The sequence below is a fragment of the Cyclopterus lumpus genome, chromosome 8 (assembly GCF_009769545.1).
Source record: "Cyclopterus lumpus isolate fCycLum1 chromosome 8, fCycLum1.pri, whole genome shotgun sequence".
Classification (NCBI taxonomy): Eukaryota; Metazoa; Chordata; class Actinopteri; order Perciformes; family Cyclopteridae; genus Cyclopterus; species Cyclopterus lumpus.
In genome coordinates this window covers 2,243,036-2,261,121 of record NC_046973.1, presented here as the reverse complement: position 1 = coordinate 2,261,121, position 18,086 = coordinate 2,243,036, and the positions used below count along the sequence as shown (strand labels likewise).

General features: G+C 44.9%; 1 protein-coding gene across 1 annotated transcript; it reads right to left on the bottom strand.

Annotated features, from left to right (window-relative positions):
* Nucleotides 1–11,465: 11,465 nt before the first annotated feature.
* cbx2 (chromobox homolog 2 (Drosophila Pc class)) lies at nt 11,466–16,912 on the bottom strand. The gene is made up of 5 exons (XM_034539925.1): nt 16,782–16,912; nt 16,542–16,585; nt 15,074–15,139; nt 14,917–14,986; nt 11,466–14,839 (listed from the first exon to the last, which is right to left on the bottom strand). The coding sequence occupies exons 1-5, from the start codon at nt 16,851–16,853 to the stop codon at nt 13,499–13,501; spliced, it is 1,593 nt and encodes a 530-aa protein (XP_034395816.1). The 5' UTR covers nt 16,854–16,912; the 3' UTR covers nt 11,466–13,498.
* Between the last annotated feature and the right edge of the window lie 1,174 nt (nt 16,913–18,086).

The window sequence follows — 18,086 nt, the reverse complement described above, 5'->3', positions numbered from 1 at the left end:
TTCACCGAGCGGAGCCTGAACGCATCACCACGTCACAGTGGAACCGCCGCTGGTTCTCCCTTAGCGGCGCCGCTAACGCCGCTAACGCCGCTAACGCCGCTAACGCCGCTAACGCCGCTAACTCTCCTCCTGTCCGATTGGTTGTTTACGATACAAACGCATGTTTATGGCACACACGGCTAACTGACTGAAGGGTAATGTCCTTTTTGGGTTTTAATTTCACCACCTCTCAATAATACCGTGGCTTTTTTTAAAGTGTTCTACTCACATCTTTGTATTATCACTCTTTTAATGTGTAATTTGTGAAAAAAGCACAGAATAGGAGCCGCTGGCGTGCAGTCCTCTGAAAGGCAGACGCGTCCTGTCAAAAGGTCCATTTGTTTGGACGCCGTTTGGCATGCGGCCCGGTTCATGGTGCTCTCCCACACATCAGATAATTGGAGGTTCTTTTGAAATCGCCTCTCTGCTGCTGCTCCGTGGTCACGACGTTCAAACTTGAGATGCGTGGCAAGGTTGATGTCGACTTTTTTTTTTTTTTTCCCAGCATATTTTTTAATTTTTTCGTCCGCTGTAAATTTCACCGAGCCGGGTTTTGATGACTTGTGGGGGGGGGGGGGATCCCGCTCGTTTGATGTCCAGAGCTCGTTAATCCAAACCTCATCTGGTATGCGAGGTCAGACCCTACTTTGATGTGCGCGGAGGGCCCGACGCTGCCAAGTCTACAGAGTCGAGGAGGGCGCTGGTTCGTTTACCAGAGATCAGGAACCGCTAGCAACCCCGACAAATCTTGGCTTACGTCCACCGACTACTGTGAGGATGAGGTCTGGTTTGGTAAAGGGGGGGTGGGGGAGGGGCTCTTCAGCCGAGCCAAGAGGCTTCAAATGAAGCGCAATCGAATACAAAGTCGTTTCCCCCCAAAAAACACGCGGGGTAATCGTTGGAATGCGTGGAACTTTTTTTTTTACCTTAGAGAGACACCAAAAGCACGCAGAGAGGGCCTGAATATATATATATATATATATATATATATATATATATATATATATTAGCCGTTTGTTCTCACCATAGAACCCCCCCACCCCGACCCACATTACAACAAACAAACAATACTTAATGATTTATTCGTCTCGTGAGCTCCATTTTGCATCTTTTGGTTCGAGTTCCTTGGAAACGAGTAGAAAGAGTTGTGTTTGTTATGTAAAATAAAGCAACAACGAGCCCCCCACTTTGCACCCGGCAGAGGAATTCACTGCAATTAACTCTTGAGCGTCACATGTAAATATGAAGGTTCGGACACTCACACTCTCTCACACACACGCACACACACACACACACTCTCACACACACACTCACACACACACACACAGGGGATCCTTTGCCTTTGTTCTCCCGGGGCCTTGGCCGCCCGCCACTCTGCCTCAGTTGGCGGCACCTAGCTATAATTTCCTCACAATGGCTGGCGTGTGAGCCGTCCATCATTCCTCTCCCGTGTCTCCCTGTTTTTTCTCCCAGCACCATCCCCCCCCCCACCTCTCGGGCCTTGGAGCGGCGTATTCGGGGTTGACCCGGTTACTGTCGTCCTGTCGTCTTGCAGCACGACGACAAGCCACCTGGAAAAAAGGTCTTTGAAAATAAAGCGCTTCACACTCGGCTTGTGGTTGGATCTCATTTTCTAAGGGGATCATTTTTATTTTATTTTTAGAGGTCCGTGAGATTCTCAGATGCATTTCTGCAAATAGTTTCCAGCCCCCCCCCCCCCTCTTTCAGATTCATACTCTCGCCTACAATAACTTCAGAAGGCGAAGCCAAGGAGGGCTGCTGTGGAATCTCATTACAGAGTCTGAAACTGTCCTATCTCAGTTTAGGATGACATTTAGGATTCTTTTTGGTTTCACTGAAAAACACGTTTCCTAACTGCATTTTAAAAATAAAACCTTATCGAAAGGAATTTAGTGGGTGAAGACGGTGCAATCCCCGTCGGAAATTAAAAAATATGTTTTTGACGTCTCGACGGCAATCGTGTGAGGACGCTTTGAATTTCGCCAACTGTGTATAAATAGGTACATCTATCGATTGCCGAGAAAAGTTAAGATGGGACCTGTGGTTCCTTTAGATACCGTTCCATATTCATACCAACTATTTAATATTGGGGGGGGAGGGTGCAATGGTGGTGCCTAAAGGACGGTTTCAGCGCATTAGAAAAGAAACAGCCCAAATAAAGTCGTTTGATCACGTTTAGATTGTGTCATTCATTATTTGTTGATCGTCACATTGCTCACACTCCTCTTTAGAGGTGCACATTTGCTGCCTGACATTTCGGTCCACCATGTAACCCCCAACGTTGGTTTCAATCGGGCCTCGAGATTGATCCCCCCCCCCCCCCCCACAGGTTTCTCTCATTCTCCACTGTTGGTCATAAAAGCAAAAACAACCTGAAGAATATATTCGGAAGAAAAGAAACATGAAAAGCCAACCGAGGAGCTGGAAGCTTGCCGACGTCCTGGATTCGTTTTGTAACTAGAATCCAGTGTTACGGTCTTCATCCTTCGGCCAGAGGGATTCGGTTCAGGACGGTTCGGAAACAATTCACAATCCTTGAGATTCCTACTCGCAATGGGCGAGGTGAGGTGTCTGGTGGGAAAGTGGGGATACGTTCCTTGGAAAGGCTCAGCTGGATGGTCTTTCTCCGGGTGTACACCAGCTTTATAGTAGAGAAGCATCTCTTCAGGGTACCTCCTGAGTGTTGGAAGCCACATTCTGCCTTGTTTTCACACCTATATGGTCCGAATCAAGGGACCGATTAGATAAAATATCGTTTGGTTCACGTTCTCACTGCAGCATTTACAAGCGGACCGATATTCGCGATGCCCAAAGGAAACCGCTCTCCAACAAAGCCAGAACTTCTGCTCTCGAGAAAACTCCCGGAAGTAAACCAAGAGAAGACGGAGAACCGACGCGCCGCTTTCCAGTTCCACAACGGAGGCACAACTATGCGAGTTGTACTTGGCCCGGGTCAGAATGTATTTAATTATTTGCATTTATCACTTTGGGCTAAATATACTGTTTTTGATAATGAGGCGCAGCTGCAGCTCAAACATACACACAGCTGTATGCAGCTGTGCTATGGGAGCAACGCTTTCCTCCGGTTGGGTCAGATCGAGGTCGATGAACGTTCTCAAACTGCAACGATTCTTTCGTTACTGGACGGGATCTTTTTCTACAAGGTTGTTTTGTTCCAGATTGCTGCGTTCAAATGAAGGACTGTCTAAAGGAGTCAAGTGGTCCAGACGCTGGAAAGGGAAAGGGTTGGCGGTGCTTCCTTGGCAGCTTGGCTTGGCTTGCATATCAGGACGGGAATGCGTGCGACACCCCCCCCCCCCCCCCCCCCCCCTCGAGATCAGCTGACGATGACGAAGACAACCTTGCCTCAAAAGCAGAGTTTGCTCAATGTTTGTAAAAACTGAAAAAAAGGTTATCGGGAGCAAAAAGCCCTCCGGCAGCAGAGACCGAGACTAAACCAACCTCGCGTCTCCATCCTGATGACAGGGCGCCCTCATTAACACGCCTGTGGGTTGCTGATATAATTGCGTATTGTCGAGGCGCTGCACAAACATGTCACATTAAATACTGTGTTTCGTGGAGCAGGACGGGTGCCCCACTTCAGGCTTAATCCCAGATTTCGGCAGTGAGATTTAAGCACTTTCGTCTGTCGCAGAGATGCGTTTCTTCATCGTTGAAAACAGAAGCTGCCGGACGAGTATCGCACATTTTGTCAAATACTCACAGTATTATAGATTTGTTTTTTACAAGGATTTTCATAGTTGTCACGAAATTTTTAAAGCAATTATCTCCTAAAACTACGAATTGCCTTTTTTGAGATTTATGTTCGTGGAGGTGTCAAACAATCAAGATGCAACATGTTAATTAGTGAGCTTCGGGTGGACAAACTTCCTGGATACAACACAAGTAATATTAATGCATAGAAACTAGATTGGCCCTTTTTGTATAGTATTCAAACCAAACGGCAACCTCCGGTTCTCCGGATGCATTCTGTCTAATGTCCACCAGGAGGAGACTCCTCTGGTTGTATAGAAGTCTATGCTTCATGTGTTAAAGCTGCATTCTCTCTCCTGACCACCAAGGGGCGACTCCTCTGGTTGTATAGAAGTCTATGCTTCATGTGTTAAAGCTGCATTCTCTCTCCTGACCACCAAGGGGCGACTCCTCTGGTTGTATAGAAGTCTATGCTTCATGTGTTAAAGCTGCATTCTCTCTCCTGACCACCAGGGGGCGACTCCTCTGGTTGTATAGAAGTCTATGCTTCATGTCTTAAAGCTGCATTCTCTCTCCTGACCACCAGGGGGCGACTCCTCTGGTTGTATAGAAGTCTATATAAATGACTCTACTTCTCTTGATGTATTCCCTCAGTAAACATTGTAAACATTAGTTTTTGGTCTCAATCTCTAGTTTCAAGTCTTCTTCAATACAGCGTGATGTTCATTTAGTAGATTATGGTCATTTAGAGTCAAACAGACCATAAAGTGGAGTATTTTACAGGGCGTTGGTACCTTTTGATCGACAGGTCGCTGTCGCTACCAGAGACGTATACGGCGTCCCTACGTCATTCCCTCCTCATGCCAAATATGGTCACTTCCTGTTTACTGGTTGCAAAAAAGCTCAAAAACGACGAACTCCACTTCTCGCCTACAGTCTGTGATCATCACATTTTACAGATGTGAGGTGCCTACTGTTTGAGCATCTTCTCTGGAAACCTCCCGCGCTCAACGACATTTCCAGATCTCTCAAAAGCGGCTGCTTGAAGACTTCCTGCTGTCTGAGCAGAGAGAGAGAGAGAGGGAAGAAAAAGAAGAAGAACGCTTATAAAACAACAGAAAAAGAAAGAGGGGAACGAGGGAGGCTACAGATTCATCACCCCGGCCCGTGGAGTGGAAAGAAGGAGTCTGCAGAGCGTGTTTCCACTTCAGTTTAATTCAGTGTGAAGTGTTTGAGCCACGCGAGTGTGGTTTGGGGAGATAAATGTGAACGCCGCCGTGTCCTCGCCCGTAATGAACTCTCCTTACCGGTCGCCACGGTTACTTGTTGACAGGTTATTCAGGGGGGGGGGGGGGGGTAATTTGCCGCGTGTTGATTCAGCATTCGAAGCGTGTCTTGTTTGGGGTTTGAACTGATTTATTTATTTATTTATGAAAATTGCTTTTTTAAAATGTTTTACTCTAAATATTTCACTGAAGGAATATTAATAACAGCTGCTCAACGGTACGGCACGTATTTCAGGGGATACCTGCCATCTAGTGGGACAGATGTGTGCACACATGCTAACTATAGCACTAATATTAGCACGTTAGCGCAGCTTTTATCTTGATGCATTTAGAGACGCACAAAGGAATCTCTTCCAGTCCAAGTGGAACCTTCCCCCTCCAAAAGAAGAAGCTACAGGATCCATTTTAATCTCTTTTTGATGAGCTCTGAATGACCTCGGCTTCGACCCTGAAGCGCCGCTCGAAGGAGCCGCGTGAAAATGATTACGTCGCAAATTAATACCGCACGACTTTGTTGCGACTCCTCGCCGCCCGGATTGGCTTCGCCGCTCCTAACGAGGCCGACGGCGTGAGGAGGAGAGCTTCGGGATCCCGTTATCTCTGAAGAACAGGGAGCAGCCGGGAGACTCTCAACCCAAAGCCCGTCAGGCGTTCTCACACGGGACAGGCCCACGTCAAACAGAGGGGGTTTTGTACCCTCAACCCCCCCCCCCCCAAGAGGGCAGAAGCACAACCCAGGCGGTAATAAAACTCAGGCAGACCGTGTTGGTCCTGTAAACGTAATCTGCAAAGTGTTAATTACAAGCTGGCGCCTGTGTGTGTGTGTTTGTTTGTGTGTGTGTGTGTGTGTGTGTGTGTGTGTGTGCTGGAAGTCAGCTGAGTCGTCAGCGGTGTCCCGATCGCCCTCCCCGAAACAACACCGGGGGCTCGAGGCCGCGGCGACGGACCCCTGGAAACGAGATTTTTCTCTCTGTCGATTTTCTTATTTTTTTTTGTTGAATAGGTCAGATGGCGTGTTTGTGTGGTTGCCCCCCCCCCTGGGCAGCCACAGGGGGGGGGGCAGCCACACAAACACGCTTTAGTGCTCAGAGGGCACTAAAGCGCTCCACGAATAACTTATCGTAGTTATCGAGTATTACTATTTGTTTGCATTGATTATTTGACGACTCAATTTATCAAACATTAATTTGCAACTATTTTTGGTAATCGATGACTTTTTTTTTAAACAAACATTCTCTGGTTTGATGATTTTTTTTTTTAAAGGATATTTTTAAGACGCCCCGTTTTTAAAATAATTATATAGACAAAACTGAGAATGGATTAATTGAGAAAACGCATTCATCAGTTCAGAAAACGGTCCTCAGTTGCAGCTGGATGGCGGTTTCTCTTTTTACTGTTTCTTATTCACATGTATTTAATTCATCCCTCCTCTCTTTGGTGAGACTTAAATCCTCTCTCCCTCTCTGTGGCCCCCAGAGGACGATGGGGGGGGGTTCAGTCAATGAGCCCCTCTCTCAGATTGTGTTATTTTGTTATTGTGTAATGGCCTCTGAAGGTTGAAGGATGGCTCCTCTCCGGGTCTCCCCGAGGAGCGAGCCCCTCTATCTAGACATTAATCTACTGCTGGGAGACAGACGCGCTTGTTTAGCTCGCACAAAGCCCAGTAAGCTGTTGTCTCTGGGAAGAAGAAGAAGAAGAAGCCGGGCCGTCTCCGGAGCCACTGGAGGCTGCTGGTGGCTGGAGCCAGAAGTAATGACCTGTGAAATCCACCGGTAGAGGTACAGGTCCGCCGGCACCGGGCCTCGTCCAGGGGGGGGGGGGGGGGTGATTTATACCGGTGCCATCGGCTTTACGGAGAGTTTCTCCAAATTGAATTGGTTAAATTGACGATATGTGAGCTCCAATCTCCACCCGTGTGTCATAGCAAATATCGACGCGGCTTCATCCTGTGGAATATTGAATATTGTCTCTCCGGGGCCCAATCGGACGAGGAACCTCAGTGAGGTTAAGGAGCCTTTTGAAGGCGGTAAGGAAAGGAACTGAGGAAGTTTCCTCCTGATTTCCCTCGGACGTCGACTTCCTCCTTCCTCTCGTATTCCGCTCTCTCTGCTATTTTGTGGTTTACCATATTGTATTATTACTAAATCATCGATTGGCAACACACTTGTCAGACGTCTGAACTACGTCATTCGGGGTTCCTCAGGGCTCCGATTTAGGTCCCCTACATCTTTTTTTTAATTTTGTAATAAACTTCCATCTGATTTCCCCCGAAATAGCAATTAATCCTTTGTGGTTATCCCAAATGTAGCTGACGAGGACCGGAGGAAGTGGAATATAGTAATTTAATTAGTTTTAAAGTCGTGTGCTCGTCATATGCAACATCTATCAGGGTTGCCTTGCCCCCCAAAAACTAGGGTATTGTTTTATTACATTTTAATCTTATAATTATAATTTTAAAAGCCGACACAAGCAGAAATAGTTTATATTGTTAAACACAAGCTCCAATTATTGATTTCTCATGTATCGATTATTTTCCTGCTTTTTCCCCCAATTGTGAAATGTTCATTATATTAATTTTCTAACACTGGAAACCCCCAAAAAATAATTTCCTTAAAACTTCACGCATGTTTTTATTTTATGTTTGTAATTTTGTAAATTCTTTAATATTATATAGGTGGAGTCTTCAAATAAGCCCAATAGGCTTTTTGCCTCTTCCTGCACTGTGATATTTTATTGTTTGAATTAAATAAAAATAAATATCTATTCATTTAGTTACTTCATATTTACACGTTTTGTCCATACTTTAATGTGCTTCAGATTACTATAGATCCTCACGTCTCTCTCTCTTTTATACAGATAAACCCAATCGATGGGTTTCCTCTCTCTCTCTCTCTCTTTTATACAGATAAACCCAATCGATGGGTTTCCTCTCTCTCTCTCTCTCTTTTATACAGATAAACCCAATCGATGGGTTTCCTCTCTCTCTCTCTCTCTCTCTCTTTTATACAGATAAACCCAATCGATGGGTTTCCTGTCTCTCTCTCTTTTACAGATAAACCCAATCAATGGGTTTCCTCTCTCTCTCTCTCTCTCTCTCTCTTTTACAGATAAACCCAATCGATGGGTTTCCTCTCTCTCTCTCTCTCTCTTTTATACAGATAAACCCAATCGATGGGTTTCCTCTCTCTCTCTCTCTCTTTTACAGATAAACCCAATCGATAGGTTTCCTCTCTCTCTCTTACAGATAAACCCAATCGATAGGTTTCCTCTCTCTCTCTCTCTTTTACAGATAAACCCAATCAATGGGTTTCCTCTCTCTCTCTCTCTCTCTCTTTTACAGATAAACCCAATCGATGGGTTTCCTCTCTCTCTCTCTCTCTCTCTCTCTCTCTCTCTTTTACAGATAAACCCAATCGATAGGTTTCCTCTCTCTCTCTCTTTTACAGATAAACCCAATCGATGGGTTTCCTCTCTCTCTCTCTCTCTCTCTCTCTCTCTCTCTCTTTTACAGATAAACCCAATCGATAGGTTTCCTCTCTCTCTCTCTCTTTTACAGATAAACCCAATCAATGGGTTTCCTCTCTCTCTCTCTCTCTTTTACAGATAAACCCAATCGATAGGTTTCCTCTCTCTCTCTCTCTTTTACAGATAAACCCAATCGATGGGTTTCCTCTCTCTCTCTCTCTTTTACAGATAAACCCAATCGATGGGTTTCCTCTCTCTCTCTCTCTTTTACAGATAAACCCAATCGATGGGTTTCCTCTCTCTCTCTCTTTTACAGATAAACCCAATCGATGGGTTTCCTCTCTCTCTCTCGCCCTTCAGGTGTTCGTGAATCTAGAAGGCGAAGGAGGCGGAGCTCATCTGGCGTAAAAAAAAAGAAGTAAGCTTGGAGGAAAATGTGACGAGAGAAAAGAGAGAGAAAAGAGAGAGAGAGAGAGGCCTGTTGCCAGCGAGAGAAAAGCGAGAGTGGGACTGTCAGACATGTCGACTCCGGCGCAGTGATGGATGGAGAGTGAGGTAAGACGGATGACATCGTCCGTCTGAGGCCGTGTTGTCATAGTGGAGGATGGCCGCTCGTCTCGACCTCTCAATATCAGAGGGCTTGTTTACACGGCTCCGGTGGAGTGATTTAGAACGAGGGGCGAGAGGGAGTCGTGTGTGTGTGTGTGTGTGTGTGTGTGTGTGTGTGTGTCTGCTCGCCGGAGGGCCGGGTCGGGTTTCTAAACACTCTCTTTGAAATCGAATAGCGGCCGTCCCGGGACGTTTTTTTTTTTTTTTTTTCTCAAACCAGCTCCCCGTTTTGGTTGCAATCCTCAAAGCGGAGAGAGTCCAAACACAAACAGACAAAGGGGGCATCAAGATGAGTATCGGCCTTTAAATACTCCCATTAGTCAACATCCAGCCGGGAGTCTGGACCAGTGATGGAGGGACACTACAAAGGCTTTGGGGGGGGCACTCATCTGCATATATATATTCTATATTTTGTATTATTGATTCACACATGAAAAGGTGAGTTTAAATCAAGTTTCCGTCAGTGCATCGTGGGATGGAAAAAAGCTTATTTCTGTCTGTCTTTTAAAAAAAAAATGTAAATATAGTTAAAAAAGCAAAGAGCTGATTTTATTTTATTGTGTTGCTAAAAACAAATAAGGAAGGAAAACAACAACAATCATCCACCGGAGATGAACTCGCTGAATGCTCTTTGGGGTTTTAGGCTCCTTCCCAACAGCCTGAAGTCGCTGTTGGGTGAGTGTGTGTGTGTGTGTGTGTGTGTTGGGCTTAGGGGAGGGGGGGGGGATTACACTGTCACACTGTTCATAGTGTTTATGCATACCAGGCCACTGTGAGTGCCTCTTTGTCGCGTAAGTGTTTACTTGAATTTATTTTGGGTGAAAAAATTCCTCGCGACCCCCGGAGGGGGGGGGGGGGGAGGGGGGGAGAGGGGATCTCTATAAATTATGTAATCGAGCGCTTTGTGTGTAATGAGAACTTCTGTCATTTAATAAATTTAAGGGAGGATGGTGGGGGGCTGCAGACTTTAGTCTCTCCGGTGGAACAATAACAACGCACCGCTTTCCTCCACTTTGGCCTCATTTATGATGCCGAGACCCAGAATGCACTGCAGCATGCTGTTGTATTCACACCGTTAGTTGAGTATTTCTCTTTTTAAAAAAAAGTTCTGCCTCTTAGACACGTTTTTAGTGGGAAACATCGTTCTGGTTCAGTTTCGACGTATAAAATAAAATATGTACTTTTACTTTTGGTACTTTAAGTATATTTTGGATGCTGATACTTTCGCACATTTGACTTGATTTTGAATGCAGGACATTAACTTGTAACAGTTATGTTTTTGAACACTAGTATCTGAATACTTCTACTTCTGGACTCAACAGTTTATCAGTTTAACGTGTCGTATTTTTATTTATTTATGTCGAAACTTGAACCTGCAAAAACCCAGTGATGCATAAAGAAGGTAAATACTCCACTAAAGTGTGGACGCATCACCTGTACTCGAGTACAGTTCTTGAGTACGTAGAAGTAGCTGCAGTGCATTCTGGGTCTTATGAAACCCTCAGATTATCTTCTGCCTGAGAGAATATTCAGAAATGCTTCTGAGCCTTCGCTTTGAGCTGAAGCAGTGTGTAAACCAACAGATTATGTAATTATGGGTAATTGGGAAGCTGAAGTGTCCTCACCCTCAAGTGCAACAGCACCCTCTAGTGGCTGTTTAAAGAATATTAACACATCCACACCGATGCAGGGGGTGAAATACTATAAAATATATAATGAGCAAAGGTCACAATAGACATGAGAAAGTGCCATCTCAGCTATAGGCTGAAACATGTGTATATATATATACATATATTTATGTATACGTAAAACACACGCTTATGTATGTGTGTGTGTGTATATATATATATATATATATAAATATGTATATATATATATATATAAATGTGTGTGTGTGTATATATATATATATATATATATATATACATATATATATATATATATAGATACACGTATGTATATGTACACACGTATATAAAGATATATCCGTATGTATTTACATATATACACATATGTAAATTCAAGAATAACAAGTAATACATAAGATTTTTAAAAATACGGCCTGGTTACATAAATCAGAAAATATATTGCACACGTATTTTGTGTGATTTTTCAACACTTAAAATAATGTTCGACACAACTTTGATATTGATATTGTATGATAAATTGTCAATAAAAAGGTTATTTGTAGTGAGGGAATCAGAATCTTAAGACCCGCCCCTATTGCTTCGTCTGTGAAATATAATTCAAGTATTATTATTATTATTAACTTGCCAATTGTGAAAAATGTCTGACAGGAAAGACAAAATAAAGCAAAACAACCCAAAGGAGTCAGACAGAAGGTCGTCTCGTTTATTAGTCGACCCCCCGCTTTGTAAATAAATAGACGTAAAGAAAAACATTTCATCGAGATGGTTAGTAGATCTAAAAAACAACAACAACAAAAACATTTATGCCAAGTTTGTTCTTTTCATTAATTCAGGAAAAACATACAATAAAGAAATATTAATAAAAAAAACAAATGTTCATAGACAACCGCGCGTTGCCCTGACGACGATGGAGCGACCATTGATCTGCGGCATCGAACGTGTGTCCCTTCCGTACTCGTCTGCCGCGTTATCGAACCGCCTGTGGGGTCACCTTTGTGTTTTTAGTCTTTGAGAGTAAACGAGTTAAGAGAGAGATAGTTAAGAGCAAAAAGAGAGTTAAGAGATAGCTGAGAGAGATAGCTGAGAGAGATAGTTAAGAGCAGAAAGAGTTAAGATCGTTGAGAGAGATAGTTATAGAGAGATAGTTAAGAGCAAAAAGAGTTAAGAGAGATAGTTGAGTTAAGAGAGTTAGTTAAGGGAGCGAGATAGTTGAGAGATAGTTAAGAGAGATAGTTATAGAGAGAGATAGTTAAGAGCAAAAAGAGAGTTAAGAGATAGCTGAGAGATAGTTATAGAGAGAGATAGTTAAGAGCAGAAAGAGTTAAGATCGTTGAGAGAGTTATAGAGAGATAGTTAAGAGCAAAAAGAGTTAAGAGAGATAGTTGAGTTAAGAGAGTTAGTTAAGGGAGCGAGATAGTTGAGAGATAGTTGAGAGAGAGAGTTAAGGAGAGAGATAGTTGAGATAACAGTTGAGAGATAGTTAAGAGAGATAGTTGAGAGAGAGAGTTAAGGAGAGAGAGAGATAGCTAAGAGAGAAAGAGACGGGAGAGTTCAGTCCAAGTGCTTTGTTGCCGTAACTCTTAAAAGTAGCGCACGTTGTTTTGGTTTCTTTTTCCATTACATCAGATATCTTTCAATATTTTTTTTATTTCCGTTTTTTCCGGGAGGCCCCTGAACCCGAGCAGGCGTGTGACACGAGACGTCTGCAAGGAGGCAAAACAACAACAACAACAACAACAACCACCACCACCAAATGTGGCGTTTCAACACCGGCAGCAACCGACTCGATCCACGTTACGTTTCGCGAGCACGTTTTTCTTTTTCTCTTAATTTTTTTTCCCATATTAATTACAAGTCCAGGAAGATTAGAGCTGCCGGTGAAGACGAAGGACGGGACCGACCGACGCGGAGGAGGAAGAGCAAAAACCAAAAAAAACCTTGAGGCCGAGTCTTATCTGAACACACCGGGGGCGGAGCAGAGATACCGTAATCTGACTCCCGCACGCCGCGGCCGCCTGGACGAACTCGAGGCCGACAAACCGGCGGCGCGGTGGAAGGAAACTTTGGGCCGATAACGGGGCGCCGCGTGGGACTCTGAGGCAGTTCTTTTACCCCATGACTGAAGCAATTTTTTATTTATTTAGATATATATATAAAAAAATAAGGACACAGTGATACCCTGGAGGGAAAAGGTTTCCCACGAGAAAATATTACACAACTTCGAAAACAAAAAAGGAGGTAGCTAACTTATGAAATGTAAAAAAAAAAAAAAGGTAAACGATGCTATACTAAGAATAATAAAAAAACAAACTGGTTTACGTTAGCTAGAGATTTGAAATGAGCTAAATGTCCGCTGCCCGTAAAAAGACACGCCCCCTCCCGTCATGGAGGGACGGGGGTCGGCGTGAATGCGGGACACCGGAGCTCCATCTCCACACTTAAAAAAAGAAAGAAAAAGAGGAATAACTTCCAGGTTTCCCGTAGCGATGCAGTTTCACGTGGACCGTTTTCTTCTTCTTCTTCTTCTTCCTTCAGATCTTCAGTTTTCTTGGTACAATTTGTAGACGCGAGCAAAAATAAATTAAAAACACAATCAACACCTGACTTTCTGTCCTTTTTGTTATCTTTTTTTCCCTTTCAAACCTAAAAAACTGGTCTTTTATTAAAGAAAGATGAAGCGCAAATGAACCTCCCCCCAAAGCCCATCTGGTCCCGTCAGTAGTTGCGGATGCTGAAGAAGCCCACGCTGGTCGGCGACTCCTTCACCGTGACCGTGACCAGGTTGGCGGTGACGTCCGTTACGAACACGTGTTCGATCAGACTCCGCGTGGGCTTCCAGTCCTGGTTCTGGGCGGCGACCGAGCGCTCCTGCTCGACGTAGCTCGGAGAGTCCTGGTCGGAGTCCGAGCAGGACTCCTCCTCGCCGGTGCTCATGTCGTTCACTTTGGCTTTCTTGCCGTCCTTGGCGGCCGATCTCTCGTGCTGGCTCTGGACCTCCGCGGAGGCTTTCGGCACGCCGGTCTTCTCCAGCCGGCCCTGGACCCTGGGGGTCTGGATCTCGGTCGCCTCCTTGACCTTGTCCGCGCCGGGCTGGCTCTTCCTGGTCTGAAGCCGCCCGGGGGTCGCCGGCGGACTCTTGGCGGGATTAAACTCCCGGTTCTGCGAGACGGCGGGTTTCCTCGTCGGGGCCGACGCCGGAGCGTCGGCGTTTCCGGGAGCGTCGGCGCCCTGCGCTCGCTTGCTCTGGAGGTTGAGCGGCTGGGGGCCGGGGCTTCGTGTGCCGGGGGCGTTTTTAGGCGGTACAGAAGCCACCGCTTTAGTGTTGGGTATCCGCTGCAGCGTTGACGCCGGGGCCGGGGGCCTCTGTTGCCCGTCGGGGGAGCTCAGAGGATGCCGGGTGGCCCCTTGAAGGAGGTGTTTGGAGGTGTTCAGACTCAACGCCGCCACCCCTTTTGATTTACTAGTGGCTGCTTTCAGATCCAGACTCGTCCCGCCCGAGACGGGCGGTTTGCCCGCGCCGACGTTCCTGCTCTGGCCAGCTTTGTTCAGGGAGAGGGAGGCGGGCTGGATCGACCTGCCGGGTCCCGCAGAGTTCTTAACGGCCCCTCCCTGAGTCAGAGGACCCCTGTTGTGACCGGTGGCCACCGCGTCCCGAGGCGAGCCCCGGTGGAACCCCATGAAGGTGAAGCTCGCCGGGTGAACGGGCTTCTTGATCGCGCCGGGAACATCTGAGTCCTTGGGCGCCTTGAGGAGCTTGCGGGGGCCCTTGAGGAGCTGGAAGTCCTTTGCGTCGGGCGACGGGGGTTTCCGGCTCCGCTTCTTCGGGGGCTCCGGTTTCGCGACGATGATCTGGGCCTTCTTCTGGGGGACGGGGTGGAGGTCTCGCGTCCGGACTCCCGGTGGCGCCGGTTTGACGCGGCTGCCGGCAGCGTCGTCGTCGTCATCGTCATCGTCGTCCGACGAGGACGAAGAGGAGGAGCACGAGGAGGAGGAATCGGAGGACGACGAGGAGCCGGACGAAGAGCTGCTCGACTTCGGAGCGTCGGCCGCGTTATCCTAAATTGAAAAGCGGATATTAAAAAGCTGTGTAGTGAATAAAGATTTAATGACGGTCCGCTTCGAGTTGTACTTACGAGAATTTTCCGCGGCCGTCCTCTCGGCCTTTTCCCTTTCTTAAGCATCAGAAGCTCCTTTTCTTGCTCCCTTCAAAACAAACAAACAAACAAATAAATTAATGATAATTCGCCGTCTTTGAGCCCCACGGAGCTCGTTTTAAAGCTCGCCACTCACTTCTTGTTGAAGGCAGCCAGCAGTCTGGGGTCCAGGATGTTGTCTTGGGGCTCCCAGCTGTTGTGTCTGGAAGAGAGAAACACGATACAAGTTTAAATGAATGACCTTTCAACGGTTTGTTCACATGGAAACGGAGGACTTTGTGTTATTTAATCCATTAAAAATGTAAAAAAAAGTGTTTTAGCAAAGATTGCATGCGTTTGGGAAGTAAAAAGTAAGACGACTGAATAAATGACACGTTTTTCTGTAGTTTAGCGCGTTGTCAAACGCTTGTAAAGACTTTCTTCAAGAAATTCAGGTGAGAAACGTTGTTTTGCGGGTGAAGTATTTCCTGGAAAGACCACTGAATAAATATATTACTTGTCAACAGATGATCAGACGACAACAAGGCCGGTTTTCAGTTCCCCTTTCAAAATAAAGTGGAATATTTCCGCGGCTAAAATAAGGATGCAGGAAGGGGGGAACTTTGGTGACAAGACGGTGCTTTTCAGATTCTGTTTGAGTTATTTCTCCTCCTCTCTGCAGAGAGAGAATAAAACGTTTTTAGATCGGAGAAGAAACCTTTGACAACGAAAAATAACCTTTGTTTCTTTTTTACTTGAACTGCACTACTTTTCAAATCCTTTTGGACAAGTTTAAACTCGTATCTTCAACCACACGCATTTTAATGACCTTTTTTTCCTTCTCTCCTCATCACTTGTTGTTGAATGGCCCATTCTGATCGGCAGTCACCGCTGAAATAATCAACCCCCACCCTCTCCACCCACCCACACACACACACACACAAAGGATGTGGGTCTAACAGAAAGCCATGGAGCTGGCAGGCAACAGTGTGCATTGATGGTGGATTACAGCAACAATGTGGAGTGAACAGAAAAGGGCAAGTGACAAAAAACGACGGCAGAGTGGAGCCTTGCAAGCAGCAGCATAAAAATAAAGTATATATATATATATATATATATATATATGTAGAAGTGTGTGTTATGTAAGGAACATAATGTAAAGTCAATTAAATGTCAAATAGTCCTCGTAAATTGGACACATCGGTCACACAGTTAACTTGTTTACGCCGATATGGGATAAATAATAAAACGTAACTATTATTGGATTAAATTAGGGATGTAATAACAAAAACAAAAACACGTGTGTAGCCTAAATAATGTGTTTTGGATTTGGAGCTATAGCTTCCCAAATGTAAAAGGTGTTATGAACAAAAGGGAAGCAAATGTTTAAAAAAAAAGAAAGAAGATACATTCTGCAACAAAGTAGCGGCCAGAAAAACGCGACGTGACGACATCGCTTGTTGTTGGTCGGACTTCGTTGATTGGACGGTTGAATAAATCAATCAATCAAAAGAAATCAAAATAACGGATCGGTGAGCAGTTTTTATTTATTTATTGCAAAGCAACAAGCGACACGTTGTTGTTGTTGTTGTTGTTTTTTATTGTGTCGCTGCGCTTGTACTTACTTGGACGACCATCCCCTCCACTTCACCAGAAACTCCAACTTTCCCTGAAAGAAAGAAAGAAAAAAAAGGAGAGAGAGAGAGAGAGAGAGAGACCCCCCCTCCACCCCAAAGAGCGGAAGAAACGTCCGTAAACAAGCAGTTAGAAGCAGAAGGAAAACAAAAAACAAACAAACAAACCAACAACCGACGACGACGACCACCGCGCGGGTGCAAAGCGGACCGTTCCCCGGCGGCTCTGACCTTTTTCAGCCGCTTGTTCAAGATGCATTCCGCGTCAAAGACCTGCTCTCCCACGGCGCTCAGCTCCTCCATGTCTGCCTTCTGCCCGGGCGGCGGTCCTTTATCACAAGGCGCTGTGGGGCGCAGCGCGCTCACGCATCCACCGGATGGCCGCAGCCCTGCGCCTTCACAATAAAAGCCTTCCTTTCGGGGCTAAACCGTGGAAGAAGGAAGATCACATTCTTCTTCAGCAAAGTAACTAGATGAATACATTTGAGGTACAAATTAATAAATAATAATGATAAAATAATAATATTGAGAGACACTTGCTTTTGGTCTTTTGATGGCATTTGTTTTATGGCATTTGTTGCGCAACATTGTCCTCATTATTTAACACCCCGCCACGCATCAGATCTCTTTTCTTTAAATATTTCCAAAGTTACCATAAACAATAACAGATCTGCTTTCTAGTTCAGTGGTTCTCAATTATATTTTGTAGTAGTGTCATCAGTGTCTGATTTAATATAAAATATATACACACTCATATGTCATTGAACATTTACTATATTTAAAGGATTTTTGAATGGATGCTCATTTTAAATATATATTTTTTTTTAAACTCACGTTGCCTTCCGGGTGTCTCTTTGAAGTGACTACGCGTCTCTTTGTAGCCTAATTGTTTTGTGTCTCTTTGTCGTCATTGTCTTTCATTTTGAGGTCATATTTGAAGTCGCTTTGTATCTCTCTGCAGTTGTTTTTGTGTATGTGTGTCATCATTATGTGTCTTCTTTGTTTGTCAAAAGGTCACTTTGTGTGTCTTTGAGGTTGTTATGTGTTTTTTGGGCAATTTACAACAAAAAAACACCCGAAAAGCAAAGTTTGTTGTTATAAGATTGACGTAAACACAATAATAAATAGCACATACACTACTGCAAGTTGTGGAGGGGGTTATTATTGTGCATTATCATCTTCATTTAAATTAAAAAGTGAAAATACCTTACAGAAACTTTGTAATTCTAACATTCTTGGTAATAAATACATATATAAACAAAAATACTCACGTGATGGTGGTGTATTGGGGGGGGGGGGGGGGAACACCCAAAAAGGCGACAGGCTTATTTCTATTTTGAAATTCATAACCGGAAGTGTCTTTCTCTCGTGCTTAACTTGACGACATTGCGCGAAGAGAGGCGGGCAACTGAGAATGCGGTCGCTTCAAAATGTCCCTCGGCGGGCACCGTCCTCTGATCCAAACGCTTTATTAAACATATTGTAGGTGAAAGTAGACGCATGCACGTGATGAAATCAACGCCGCTTTATTCTCAA

Coding starts and splice junctions, on each gene's coding strand:
- cbx2 (XM_034539925.1), bottom strand. CDS start 16,853: ATGGAGGAGCTGAGCGCCGTGGGAGAGCAGGTCTTTGACGCGGAATGC. Junction 15,140..16,541: donor TGGAGGGGATGGTCGTCCAA/GTAAGTACAAGC, acceptor TCTCTCTTCCAG/ACACAACAGCTGGGAGCCCC. Junction 14,987..15,073: donor CTGGCTGCCTTCAACAAGAA/GTGAGTGGCGAG, acceptor TTTGTTTTGAAG/GGAGCAAGAAAAGGAGCTTC.